At 42.3% G+C, this 13,869-nt stretch overlaps 2 protein-coding genes across 3 annotated transcripts in view; both read left to right on the top strand.

Annotated features, from left to right (window-relative positions):
• Window positions 1-13,556, top strand: part of LOC116748729 (disintegrin and metalloproteinase domain-containing protein 20-like) — a 29,929-nt gene extending 16,373 nt beyond the window's left edge. Inside the window, exon 2 of the mRNA XM_032622016.1 lies at window positions 7,372-13,556. Coding sequence (XP_032477907.1) covers window positions 7,513-9,720 — 2,208 coding nt within the window. The 5' untranslated portion in view covers window positions 7,372-7,512 and the 3' untranslated portion in view covers window positions 9,721-13,556. The remainder of the gene's footprint in view (window positions 1-7,371) is intronic.
• The window catches only part of MED6 (mediator complex subunit 6), a 94,651-nt gene that overhangs the window by 52,837 nt on the left and 27,945 nt on the right, over window positions 1-13,869 (top strand). The window contains exon 9 of one of the 2 annotated variants that reach the window (XM_032622019.1): window positions 7,372-7,446. The exons of the other annotated variant lie outside the window; for it this stretch is intronic. Within the exon in view, the coding sequence (XP_032477910.1) occupies window positions 7,372-7,417 (46 nt within the window). The 3' untranslated portion in view covers window positions 7,418-7,446. Of the gene's footprint in view, window positions 1-7,371; window positions 7,447-13,869 lie in introns of those variants that run through there. 2 annotated transcript variants of the gene reach the window in all.

The raw sequence follows: 13,869 nt of genomic DNA, 5'->3' as shown, positions 1-13,869 counted from the left end.
CAGTAATATTGGTTTGTAATTTTCTCTTTTTTGTGATATCTTTTTCTGGTTTTGGTATCAGGGCGATGGTGGCCTCGTAGAACGCATTTCGGAGTGTTCCTCCCTCTGCAATTTTTTGGAAGAGTTTGAGAAAGATAGGTGGTAGCTCTTCTCTAAATGTTTGATAGAATTTGCCTGTGAAGTGATCTGGTCCTGGACTTTTGTTTGTTGGAAAACTTTTAATTACAGTTTCCATTTCATCATATGTGATAGGTCTATTTATATTTTCTAATTCTTCCTAGTTCAGTCTTGGAAAATTGTACCTTTCCAAGAATTTGTCCATTTCTTTGAGGTAGTCCATTTTATTGGCATATAGTTACTTGTAGTAGTCTCTTTTAATCCTTTGTACTTCTGTGGTGTCAGTTGTAATTTCTCCTTTTTCATTTCTAATTTTATTGATTTGTGTCCTCTCCCTTTTTTTTCTTGGTGAGTCTGGCTAAAGGTTTATCCATTTTGTTTATCTTCTCAAAGAACCAACTTTTAGTTTTATTGATCTTTGCTATTGTTTTCTTCATTTCTATTTCATTTATTTCTGCTCTGACCTTCATGATTTCTTTCCTTCTACTGACTTTGGGTTTTGTTTGTTCTTCTTTCTCTAGTTCCTTTAGGTATAAAGTTAAATTATTTTTTTCAGCTGTTTCTTGAGGTGAGATTGAATTGCTATAAACTTCCCTCTTAGAACTGCTTTTGCTGCATCCCATATGTTTGGGTCATTGTGTTTTCACTGTCATTTGTTTCTATGTATTTTTTACTTTGATTTCTTCAGTGATCTCTTATTTAGTAGCACACTGTTTAGCCTCCATGTGTTTGTGCTTTTTACAGTTTTTTTGTTTCTGTAATTGATTTCTAATCCCATAGTGTTGTGGTTGGAAAATATGCTTGATATGATTTCAATTTTCTTAAATTTTCCAAGACTTGATTTGTGACCCAAGATGTGATCTATCCTGGAGAATGTTCCATGTGCACTTGAGAAGAAAGTGTATTCTGCCACTTTTGGGTGGAATGTCCTGTAAATATCAATTAAGTCCATCTTGTTTAATGTGATATTTAAAGCTTGTGTTTCCTTATTTATTTTCATTTTGGAGGATCTGTCCGTTGGTGTAAGTGGTGTGTTAAGTCCCCCACTATTACTGTGTTACTGTTGATTTCCCTTTTTATTTTTGTTAGCATTTGCTTTTTGTATTGAGGTGCTCCTATGTTGGGTGCATAAATATTTATAATTGTTATATCTTCTTGGATTGATCCCTTGATCATTATGTAGTGTCCTTCTGTATCTCTTGTAACAGTCTTTATTTTAAAGTCTATTTTATCTGATATGAGTATTTCTACTCCAGCTTTCTTTTGATTTCCATATGAATGGAATATCTTTTTCCATCCCCTCATTTTCAGTCTGTATGTGTCCCTAGGTCTGAAATGGGTCTGTAGACAGCATTTATACGGGTCTTGTTTTTGTCTCCATTCAGCCAGTCTGTGTCTTTTGTTTGGAGCATTGAATCCATTTACATTTAAGATAATTATCGATATGTATGTTCCTATTACTATTTTCTTAATTATTTTGGGTTTGTTTCTGTAGGTCTTTTTCTTCTCCTGTGTTTCCTGCCTAGAGAAATTCCTTTAACATTTGTTGTAAAGCTGGTTTGGTGGTGCTCAATTCTCTTAGCTTTTGCTTGTCTGTACAGGTTTTAATTTCTCCGTCAAATCTGAATGAGATCCTTGCTGGGTAGTAATCTTGGTTGTAGGTTTTTCTCTTTCATCACTTTAAATATATCCTGCCACTCCCTTCTGGCCTGCAGAGTTTCTGCTGAAAAATCAGCTGATAACCTTATAGGGTTTCCCTTTTATGTTATTTTTTGCTTTTACCTTGCTGCGTTTAATATTTTTTCTTTGAAGTTAATTTTTGTTATTTTGTTTAATATTTGTCTTGGCATGTTTCTCCGAGGGTTTATCCTGTATGGGACTCTCTGCACTACCTGGACTTGGGTAGCTATTTCCTTTCCCATGTTATGGAAGTTTTTCACTATAATCTCTTTGAATATTTTCTAAGACCCTTTCTTTTTCTCTTCTTATTCTGGGATCCCTATAATTCAAATACTGGTGCCTTTAATGTTGTCCCAGAGGGCTCTGAGACGGTCTTCAATTCTTTTCATTCTTTTTTCTTTATTCTGCTCCTTGGCAGTTATTTCTACCATTCTATTTTCCAGCTCACTATTTGTTCTTCTACCTTAGTTATTCTGCTATTGATTCCTTCTGGTGTATTTTTCATGTCAGTTATTGTGTTATTTACCTCTGTTTGTTTGTTCTTTAGTTCCTCTAGATCTTTGTTAAACATTTCTTATATTTTCTCATTCCATGCCTCCATTCTATTTCTGAGATTTTGGATCATTTTTACTATCATTACTCTGAATTCTTTTTCAGGTAGGTTGCCTATTTCCTCTTCATTTATTTGGTCTTGTAGGTTCTTACCTTGCTCCTTCATCTTTAACATATTTCTTTGTCATCTCATTTTTTTTGATGGGTGTTTTATATGTATCAGTTAGATTAACTTGATTAACTTGATTATCTTTGCTTAAATCTTCTACTTCCTTATTCATTTTTTTGGGGGGGGGTGGTTCTATCCATTGCTGACAGTGTGCTAATACCTACAAGTAGATTTTGAATTTTTCTCTCTTTTTTTTTTTTTTTGCAGTACGTGGGCCTCTCACTGTTGTGGCCTCTCCCATTGTGGAGCACAGGCTCTGGACGTGCAGGCTCAGCAGCCCTGGCTCACGGGCCCAGCCACTCCGCAGCATGTGGGATCTTCCCGGACCGGGGCACGAACCCGGCAGGCAGACTCTCAACCACTGTGCCACCAGGGAAGCCCTCTCCTTTTTGTTTTGTCAGTGTTCGCTTTACGTATTTCAAAGCTATTTGTTAAGTAGATACAAATTCTTCTTGAATTTTATCATATTAGATATATCTTTATCTCTGTAACCACTTTGTCTTTTCTGCTACTAATATGGTTTATTTCCTTTCTTTTGCCAATATAAATTAGTAAACTATTGTTATTATTTTAGAGTACCTTTTCTTTCCTCTCAATTCAGACGTTGAACCTTTTTCTCTGGAGCATGTTGAATTAGATTCTGATTTGCATTTAGAGCCAATAAGGGGCAGTAGGAGTATGTCTTGAGGATACTAGGCATCCCCTAGCAGGATAATTTTCCCAGCTGAGATAATTACAGCATCTCCAGCCAGAGGTGGTTAGACGTCTCAGACAGGAAAGGTGTAGTCTCCGTCCCTAGTAAAGGAGAATCAGGGATACTTGGGAGCATCTAGATACTCAGAACCAATCCAGTCCACCTGGAATTCCTCTTTTCAAGTGTCAAGGTTTTTTCCCGTCTCAATCAGATTTCCCACTACAGTCTTGGCAAATCTCTGTATTCAACTTACTCTGTGATTCTGTAACTCCACAGTTAAATTTTGATTTTCTTTGAAGTTGGCCATGTGGCTAAAAGAGAGATTTGGGGGAGGGGGGGCGGGGGTGTTGTCCACCATTATCAGAAATCTGAGCTGAGAATTTAGAGCCTTGAACCTCATTTTGCAAAATCTCCATTAGAATTTAGTATAGCTATTCCACACCTCAGTCCTTGAGATACTTATAGGCATCATCACAGCCCTCCCTTGGTCCCCCACACACTTGCTTCAGTAGGGCACTTCATCACAATCAATGTGAGTAGTAATTTAATTAATTGTGATGTTACTATGTGCCCATTCCCCATTCAAAAGGAGTTCAGGGCTTCCCTGGTGGTGCAGTGGTTGAGAGTCCGCCTGCCGATGCAGGGGACATGGGTTCGTGCCCTGGTCCGGGAAGATCCCATGTGCCACGGAGCGGCTGGGCCTGTGAGCCATGGTCGCTGAGCCTGCATGTCCGGAGCCTGTGCTCCACAATGGGAGAGGTCACAACAGTGAGAGGCCCGCGTACCGCCCCAAAAAAAAAAAAAGGAGTTCAGTGTTGTGTTAAGGCCATGAACATACCCAAGCCAATCCCAGAGTCCCATTTTGTCTGTCTCTCTTGGCAGCACTCTTGGTACCAAGTCCTGTATCCGTCAAGATCTAGTTCAGGAAAGAGAAACCCACCAAGAGCAATTACTATAGGGAATTCTTGAAAAGGTAATAGAGGACTGAAAAGGTAAAAAGGGAACACTGAGGTACACAGAAGTATGAGTTGCCAGAAGGAGTTCTACCCCTAAGATTGGGGGAACAAAGGGAAGAGGTTGGGGTTATCATAACCTAGAAGCTGTCACAATGGGCCTCATATGTCTGGACCTGGAGTGTAGAAGATAGGGCATTACAGGCCCAGGTGATGCTGGTAATTTTGGAACTCAGAAAAGGGGTACTGTGGAGTTGATAGCTGTACCTACTATCAGGTAATGCTGAGCTGGTGCTGGTTCCTTAAGGACTTGGAAAAAGGTCCTCTAAAACTGACTCAGATATCAGAGAGGGGGTGTGTGCTCTTTTATGGGGCTTGTATCAAGGAGATTTGTGGTATAGCCAGGGCACATCTGAGAAAGAGACACTGGCTGGCTGGTGTGGGTTGCCCAGGGTACTGGAAGATGGCTCTGTACATCTGGTTTTCAGACTTCTGAGGAGGGGGCACTGTCCCCTGTGTACTTTTGATAGGGCTTGATGGAGCTGGTTCTGGGAATGTGGTAACTGACTCTTGCCTCCAGAGCAAGATCCCATTGCAGGTGGTGGTCACTGAAAGTAACAGCAGGCAAACAGGTAGAGCCCCATGTCCTTTCGTTTTGCCTTTTATTCTCCCTCTCATGCCCTTCTTGACAAAACTCTTCAGGAAGCCAGCTAGAAATTGGGTAATATAATGTGCAGATTCCCATCTTCAGCTACATAGACAAAGTATAAATTTTAGTTTTGGGGGCTTCCCTGGAGGCGCAGTGGTTGAGAGTCCGCCTGCCGATGCAGGGCACACAGGTTCGTGCCCCGGTCCGGGAAGATCCCACATGCCGCGGAACGGCTGGGCCCATGAGCCATGGCCGCTGAGCCTTCGCGTCTGGAGCCTGTGCTCCGCAACGGGAGAGGCCACAACAGTGAGAGGCCCGCCTACCACACACACACAAAAAATATTTAGTTTTGGGGTTCAGAAAATAATTGATAATCAGCGTAAGATGTGTCAGCAGAATGCTGCTGTAGCTTCTGTGGTGACAGGTAATAGCAGGTGATACTGATCTGTGTGAAGCTCTCTGATGTTTTCTGTTGTTTTATTTAGTTGTGGCTCACTAAATTGATTTCATGACCCTGAATGGTTTGTGACCTAAGTTTTTGAAACACTGAATTAGCTGTGACTAAGAGTGTGTGGAGACAAGGTAAAATAGGGGTTTTGAGGAGTTTGAAATAGCTGCTGGAAATAGAAGAGTTAATTACTGATACAGAAGAAGATTCTTACACTGTTTGAAGTACAGGTAATGCTAGAGAGGAAGGGCTTTGGTGTGACACCAGTTCACATAATTAATGGTAATGTGATGGTCCTTCAGGACTTGTCTTTGGAATAGTGCAATAGTGACAAAGACTGGTATGACTCAAAGATTCTTGGCAATGAAATTTTCTATTATTACCACATATTTATGATGAAGCTTAATATAGGTTATTTTCCTCTTTATAATGCTTTAATAATCCTCTTCCAGCTCACACATTTCCATCTTAATACTCCCAAATCTGTAGCCAGGGATATCATGAAGAGAGACATGGAAAGGAAATCTGGTCACTAGGATTTCACCTGTGTCAGAGATGCTTTCCCTAAGAGGTTTCATCTAGTATTCTTGGCTTCCAGTAGTCATGCATTAGTTCTGGAAAAGCATCCAGGAGTGTACAGGTGTTTTTGACATCATAACGCTGAGGATATTTCTTACACTGTCTACTACTGAACCCATTTGTGTCCTTATTTAGAATATTCGGCCACCAATATGTGTTCAAATGTGTCTCCAATTTTTTTTAACTTTTGTTTTTAAATATTAAGCAAATTATTGATACTTTTAAATTTTATTTATTTATTTATCTGTCTGTGTTGGGTCTTTGTTGCTGCTCATGGGCTTTCTCTAATTGCAGTGATCAGGGGCTACTCTTTGTTGTGAGTTTGCGGGCTTCTCATTGCAGTGGCTTCTCTGGTTGCGAAGCACAGGCTCTAGGCACATGGGTTTCAGTAGTTGTGGTTCACGGGCTCAGTAGTTGTGGCTTGTGGGCTCTAGAGCACAGGCTCAGTAGTTGTGGCACACGGGCTTTGTTGCTCCATGGCATGTGAGATCTTCCCAGACCAGGGATCGAACCTGTGTCCCCTGCATTGGCAGGCGGATTCTTAACCACTGCATCACCAGGGAAGCACAAATTATTGATACTTTTAACTGAAAATCAGAGAATGAGTGAAATTAGCTTTTACCTGAGGTAAAATTTATATTTTTAACAGGTATGAAGAAAGTCCATTCAAATTGTAGTCTTTGAACATTTTAGTGAACTGATTCTAGTTTTAAGTTCTTCAGTCCAGCTTTCTCTAGAGAATTCAGCTAACTCACCAGCCATGTAAAATATAGAATGGAATCTATATTTACACAGCCAAGATGAGTCTCTAATGATTCAGAACATGATGCAGCTGGGCTGGGTGGAGAGAAGGCTGCTGCTTCCATGCTGTGATTGGAGGCAACGGGGCTGTCCCCAAATAGCAGCCCCTTTCCCTATTACACCGTCAGTATGGATGCCTTCCTTTGAATGTACAGGGATTTTCTGCAGGTAAGAATGCGTTATAAAATAAAAATTTGTCTTGATTGGAGGAGTCTCACAAAACTAATGAGCCCATTAAGTGAGGCTTAGTTTGACTGCTAACCTCAAACAGAAATGGGGGCTAGATGTCTGTAGAAGAGAAGGAAAGATGGATCAAACTGTCTGAATAAAGGGATTAAAAAAAATGGTGAGCTTTGGATGCACTGTCTACATGCTTACTGAAGCTAGCAGAGTATCAGTAGATTTTTGGGTAGAGGAGAAATTGGGAGTCAGATGTCAATCTTTTTAGTAGGGAAAATGTCATGCCAGTGTACATGTTTAGAGAACAGTATATAATGAATCTTTATCAGGTTCAATAATTACCAACCTATGATGCATTTCCTTCATCTCTTTCCCAGGTAACCTGCTCTTTCCCCACCCCTTGCCCTTACTTATATATGAAACAATCTCAGGAATTTTATTGATTCAAGCCTTGTCCCAATTGAAATCACCTTCTTCTCTCTCTCCAGCCCCCCACCCTCCCTGCCCCAACCACCCCATCCTAGCTCTTCTTTCTGTTTTCACTTTCAGCACTGAAGCTCTGATGGTTCACCTCTTCCAGGACATAAATCCATAAAGGTCAGCCCTGCACCCTGAACAGCTCAGAGGGAGGAGCCAGACCAGTAGCGCCTGATGCCCTGCCCTCTTCAGCCCTAAACAGTTGGCTCCATAATGGCAGTGGGTGAGGCTCTGGTGCACATCAGAGTCACTTTTCTGCTGCTCTCATTTGGGGTGTCTTTGTTCATTTCTGACCACTCTCAGGCCAGGGCCTCCCAGCACTTCTCCTCTCCAGAACTGGTGATCCCCTTGAAGGTGACTGGCAGGGGCAGAAATGCAAAGGCTCCAGGCTGGCTCTCCTACAGCCTGCGGTTTGGGGGCCAGAGACACATTGCCCACATGAGGGTCAAGAAGTTCTTGGTTTCCAGACACCTCCCAGTGTTCACCTACACAGACCAGCATGCCCTCCGCCAGGATCAGCCTTTTGTTCCTGATGACTGCTACTATCATGGTTATGTGGAGGGGGTTCCCAAGTCCCTGGTTGCCCTCAGTACTTGTTCTGGAGGTTTTCGAGGAATACTACAGATAAATGATCTTGCTTATGAAATTGAACCAGTTAGGTTTTCTGCCACATTTGAACACTGGGTGTATAAGATAGACAGTGATGATACACAGTTCCCACCTATGAGATGTGGGTTAACAGAAGAGGATGTAGCACGCCAATTGGAGTTGCAGGAGTTGCATAATTTCACTCTGATGCAAAGTTCTTACACAGGCTGGTGGACCCACTTGCGTTTTCTTGAGTTGGTAGTGGTTGTGGACAATCTTCGATTCGTTCACTCGGAAAGTAATGTGTCAGTAGTGCAGCGTGAAATACTTGATGTTGTCAATATAATAGGTAGCTTGTATCACTCTTTGGAACTTGTTGTGATTTTAACTGGGCTTGAAGTCTGGACTAAAGGAAACCCAGTTCCCACTGATAACATAGATAAGCTTTTGGAGGATTTTGCTGTTTGGAAGTATTTTAGCCTTGATCACCGACTGTCACATGATGCGGCCCATCTTTTCATAAAGAAATCGTTTGGCATAAAGCTTGGACTTGCCTATGTTGGTGGAATATGCCAGCGTCCTCTTAATAGTGGAGTTAATGTTTTTGAAGACGAGAGTCTTTATGCTTTTGCAATTGTTGTGACCCATGAACTTGGTCATAATTTAGGTATGCAGCATGATACTGAATGGTGTGTGTGTGAACTTCAGTGGTGCATAATGTTTCCTGCCAGAGAGGTGACAAATAAATTCAGCAACTGCAGTTATGCCGAGTATTGGGACAATCTTATCAGTAATGGATTATGTCTTTACTCTCCTCCACATCCAGGGAATATCTTTAGGCTGAAGTATTGTGGGAACCTAGTGGTTGAAGAAGGAGAGGAGTGTGACTGTGGAACCATAGAGCAGTGCATAAATGATCCTTGCTGTCTGTTGAATTGCACTCTGAAGCCTGGAGCTGCTTGTGCTTTCGGGCTTTGTTGTAAAGACTGCAAGGTCATGTCATCAGGGACTTTGTGCAGAAAACAGATCAGTGAATGTGACCTTCCGGAGTGGTGCAATGGGACTTCCCATCAGTGCCCAGAAGATGTATATGTGCAGGATGGGATTCCCTGTAGTGGTGGTGCTTACTGCTATCAAAAGAGCTGTAATAACCATGATGAACAGTGCAGGGAGATATTTGGCAAAGATGCAAGGAGTGCACCTCAGAGTTGCTACAAAGAAATCAACACCCAAGGAAATCGATTTGGTCACTGTGGTATCAAAGACACACAGTACGTAAAATGTGCGTCCCCTGATATCCTGTGTGGGAGAGTTCAGTGTGAAAATGTGGGAGTAATTCCTAATCTGATAGAACATTCCACAGTGCATCAGCTTCACTTCAATGACACCACTTGTTGGGGCACTGATTATCATATAGGGATGTCCATATCTGATATCGGTCAAGTGAAAGACGGCACAATGTGTGGTCCAGGAAAGATATGTATCCGCAACAAGTGTGTCAGTATGGTTCGTGTGCCACAAGCCTGTCAGCCTGAGACCTGCCACATGAAGGGGATCTGCAATAATAAACAGGAATGCCACTGCAATCCTGGATGGGCACCTCCCTACTGTGAACACCAAGGCAATGGAGGTAGTAATAGTAGTGGCCCACCTTTTAATCCCCAAGCAGAAGAGACAGGACTGAAGGAGAAGGGAAACCAGCCATTATTGTGGCTTATTCCTTTGACTTGTTTATTTTTATGTTGCATCTTTGTGCTTTATAAGAAACATAAAACGAAGGAGGAGGCAGAAATGATGGAAGAAAAAGAGACTGAGGAGGAAGAAGGTGATTAAGGCTCCTGCTTCATTTTTTTTTAAATCTCTGGTTTTTCTTTTAATAGTAGAGAAGTATTAGGGCATGTCTGACTGTTTCAAGAAAAATTTAAGGATCCCTCATGTCAGAATCATAAGCATTAATATTTCACTGAAGGATTCCTAGCATGTTCTTACTTATTACTCTTCAGTGTGTTAAGCAAATTAAAAGTTCATTTTTTTTTCTGGAAGTCATCTCTTTATGTTTCCTGAGCAAAGGCATGGCAAAGTCACATCTTTAAGCTAACGTCTCATCAGTTGTAAACCTCCTCCCGCCTTTGTACTCTTAAAATGTAATGTCCGGGATGTGCCGCTACATACCCCATTGCTGTTTTGCCAGCTCTTCTCCAGATAGCTGTGCCAAAAGGGGGCAGTAGAAGTAGCCTGGAATGATGGATGAAGGGAGAAGGGAGTTTACTTTCTCGTGTGCTAAAAGTTACTCTCTCATTTTGGTAGCCACATTCGGCTTTGGATTGCAGTTTTGTTGACCCTGTTAGAACTACCCTCATTCTTCATTAGAAGTACCAGCACCAGATGACCACTGATACTTTCAGAGATCAGAGTTGCAGCTCTGGGGTTAGCAGTGTGGTCCTCCTCCGAGTTGCTGAAGCACCAGCATCAGCTAGGCACCTTAGAGGTCTTGGTGCCTGCTCTGCAGAGGGCCTCCTTAAATCATCAGTACTTGAATGAACCCAACCTCTTTCCTTTGTTCCCTTGGCCCTAGGACGTCTAGGTGCTTTCAGTAGTTACTTCATTATGATAGTTTGAGTTCTCCAGTAGCAGACACTGAATTAAAGGTTAGAGAGAAAGGATGATGAAGTCAGTTGTACAGATGAGAAATAGCCTTGGCCATTTCACATTTCAGCCTTGGCCAACCTGGCAGCAAGCTCTAGGATGAATATTGCCTGACAGACTAGTCTTGAATTGGTCCAAAATGGCCTGGTCTTCATACCCTCCTCTTGCTTATTCACTGGATGTGAGTGCCCTGGGAAGGATAAGAGCTTGGCCGTGCACCTCCCAGCACCTGAGACTGACCCCAAAGAGCTAACATCTGGAGGCTTTATGCTGATCATAATCCCAGCAGCTGGTCAGCAAGACTTTCCTGGGAGGAGGATGAAGGTGGCTCATTTGGAAATTCCACAGTCTGATCTTTGCATTGCTCTGATCAACTTTTCTTTATATGTTCTGGAAACAGCTCCTCCAGGATTCTGGCAGGCATCTCTGCCTGTGGGGAACCATAGAAGAGGGAGGTTAGTGGGATGAAGCAGAGACCCTAGTACTGTGTTTGGTTCTGGGGCTAAAGTTGATACTGTCTCTCCACTATCTGTTCTAGTTTCCCTCATCTCTAGATAGCATTCTGATGACTTGGGTTGGATGTTAACCCTGTGTTATTACCCAGGCCCTTATCTTTAAAGCACCCGAGTGCCTGCTCACCATGTCTTTCTCAGGCTCGGATTGCTGAATCTATCCATTTATAGTAGCAATAGAACTAGAAAATACAAAGAGGCACCTAAGGAGATCACCTGGGTTCCACACATATGCCCTACCTCCTCTCAATGATTAGGCTCAAGTATGCCTGTCAAGACTGTGACATCTCTTCTTGCTACTGCAGGGACACAGGGAGCCCCAAATGCCCAGGTGGGACTCCAGCTTTGTCCCACTATGAAAGTATGACCTATTTGGTGACCCTGCAGAGCCTAGAGTTGCAGGGGACAGGAGGCACAAACCACCTCAGTGAGTCATAGGTAGTGATGGTAAGTGGTGCCACTTCTACTTCCAGCCCCTGGTTCCCACCCATGTAGAGGCCTCTGGTTTAGTGTGTACAACCATCATGGAATGGTACTTGTATTAGGGTTCAGCAGAGAAACAGAACCAACAGGATATGGTGATTTATATATTTATCCTTTCCCCAGAAGAGGAAGTAAAGCCCTCAGGGATGTTTGTTCTTCCTGATATCCGGTAACTTAAATACTATGATGTGAAATTAATAATGAGATACTATGATACAAATTCAATATGTCTTATGCTACATGTTAAGGGAATAAGAGGAAATAACAAGGAAAAAGAAAGGAAAGAAAACAAACAGGAAATATGAATGCAAATGTATTCATATAAAAATAAGAACATACTCGCAACATATTACAGTCCTTGTTTCTATAACTGGTCACATGGTTGTAGCTGGTATTTATGACCATCTTCTTTTACCACCCGCTCTGTTCCCTTTGCCTTCAGCAAGTACTTCATCTAATCATGGTTCTTTATCTGGTGGGGTGATCCAAACCTTTATTCCTGAAGGGTCTGGGCCAATGCTGGATTGGGTTGTTATAGTTTTCCATTGACCTTAATAACAGGGCATGGTAATACTGAGATACCCTAAGCTATTTCCTGTGTTCCAGACCTACCCTTCCTTACCTTTACTGTGGAGAAGTAGTCCAATTTCCCCTGGGTAATCAGGATCAATCACCCCAGCCATCACCATAGTTCCATTCGTTGCCTATTGATTCAGAGGCATGAGGAGCCCAAATTGGCCAGGTGGCAGTCTTTTTTTCTTTGCTTTTCTTTTTTTTTTTTAAACATCTTTATTGGAGTATAACTGCTTTACAATGGTGTGTTAGTTTCTGATTTATAACAAAGTGAATCAGCTATACATATACATATATACCCATATCTCCTCCCTCTTGCATCTCTATCCCACCCCTCTAGGTAGACACAGAGCACCGAGCTGATCTCCCTGTGCTATGTGGCTGCTTCCCACTAGCTATCTATTTTACATTTGGTAGTGTATATATGTCCATGCCACTCTCTCACTGCGTTCCAGCTTACCCTTCCCCTTCCCCATGTCCTCAAGTCCATTCTCTATGTCTGCGTTTTTATTCCTATTCTGCCCCTAGGTTCTTCAGAGACTTTTTTTTTTTTAGATTCCATATATATGTATTAGCATACGGTATTTGTTTTTCTCTTTCTGACTTACTTCACTCTGTATGACAGGCTCTAGGTCCATCCACCTCACTACAAGTAACTCAATTTCGTTTCTTTTTATGGCTGAGTAATATTCCATTGTATATATGTGCCACATCTTCTTTATCCATTCATCCGATGATGGACACTTAGGTTGCTTCCACGTCCTGGCTCTTGTAAATAGAGCTGCAATGAACATTGTGGTACATGACTCTTTTTGAATTTTGGTTTTCTCAGGGTATATGCCCAGTAGTGGGATTGCTGGGTTGTATGGTAGTTCTATTTGTAGTTTTTTAAAGGAATCTTCATACTGTTCTCCAAAGTGGCTGTATCAATTTACAATTTACAGTGCAAGAGGGTTCCCTTTTCTCCACACCCTCTCCAGCATTTATTGTTTGTAGATGTTTTGATGATGGCAGATGGCAGTCTTAACTTCCAGCTAATAGAACCATTGTTGTGTCTCCTGGTGGAAGCATTCCTCCCTCTAGGACTAAGACCTCTAGGCCAGCAAAGAGTAAAGTCATGGAAACAGGAAGCAAAAATTTTGCTAGTGGGTCACTAAGGTTAATAATGAGTGGTGTTGGGCTTCCCTGATGGTGCAGTGGTGGAGAATCTGCCTGCTAATGCAGGGGACACGGGTTCGAGCCCTGGTCTGGGAAGACCCCACATGCTGCGGAGCAACTAGGCCCGTGAGCCACAACTACTGAGCCTGCGCGTCTGGAGCCTGTGCTCCTCAACAAGAGAGGCCGCGATAGTGAGAGGCCCGCGCACTGCGATGAAGAGTGGCCTCCGCTCAACGCAACTAGAGAAAGCCCTCACACAGAAACGAAGACCCAACACAGCCAAAAGTAAATAAATAAAATTTTAAAAATAAAAAATAATGAGTGGTGTCAATTCCATTTCCACCTTGATTCCTGGACTCATGAATCCTGGGTTTGGGAGAAACAGCACCATATATTGGACGTTGATTCAGGGCATATACAGCATTCTGGAGACCCTTGCTCCAGCCCTGCAAGGTGTGGCCACCTAGCTGGCACTATAACTGAGTCTTCAAAAGGCCATTCCACCATTCTGTCAAGACAACTGCTTCAGGATGGTGGGAAACATGATAAAACCAGTGAATTCTATAAGCATGGACCAATTGCCACATTTTTTTTTCCTATGAAGTGAGTT

The sequence above is a fragment of the Phocoena sinus genome, chromosome 2, assembly GCF_008692025.1.
Source record: "Phocoena sinus isolate mPhoSin1 chromosome 2, mPhoSin1.pri, whole genome shotgun sequence".
NCBI lineage: Eukaryota > Metazoa > Chordata > Mammalia > Artiodactyla > Phocoenidae > Phocoena > Phocoena sinus.
Note: the sequence above shows the minus strand (reverse complement) of the source record. Positions and strands in the feature narration are given on the sequence as shown.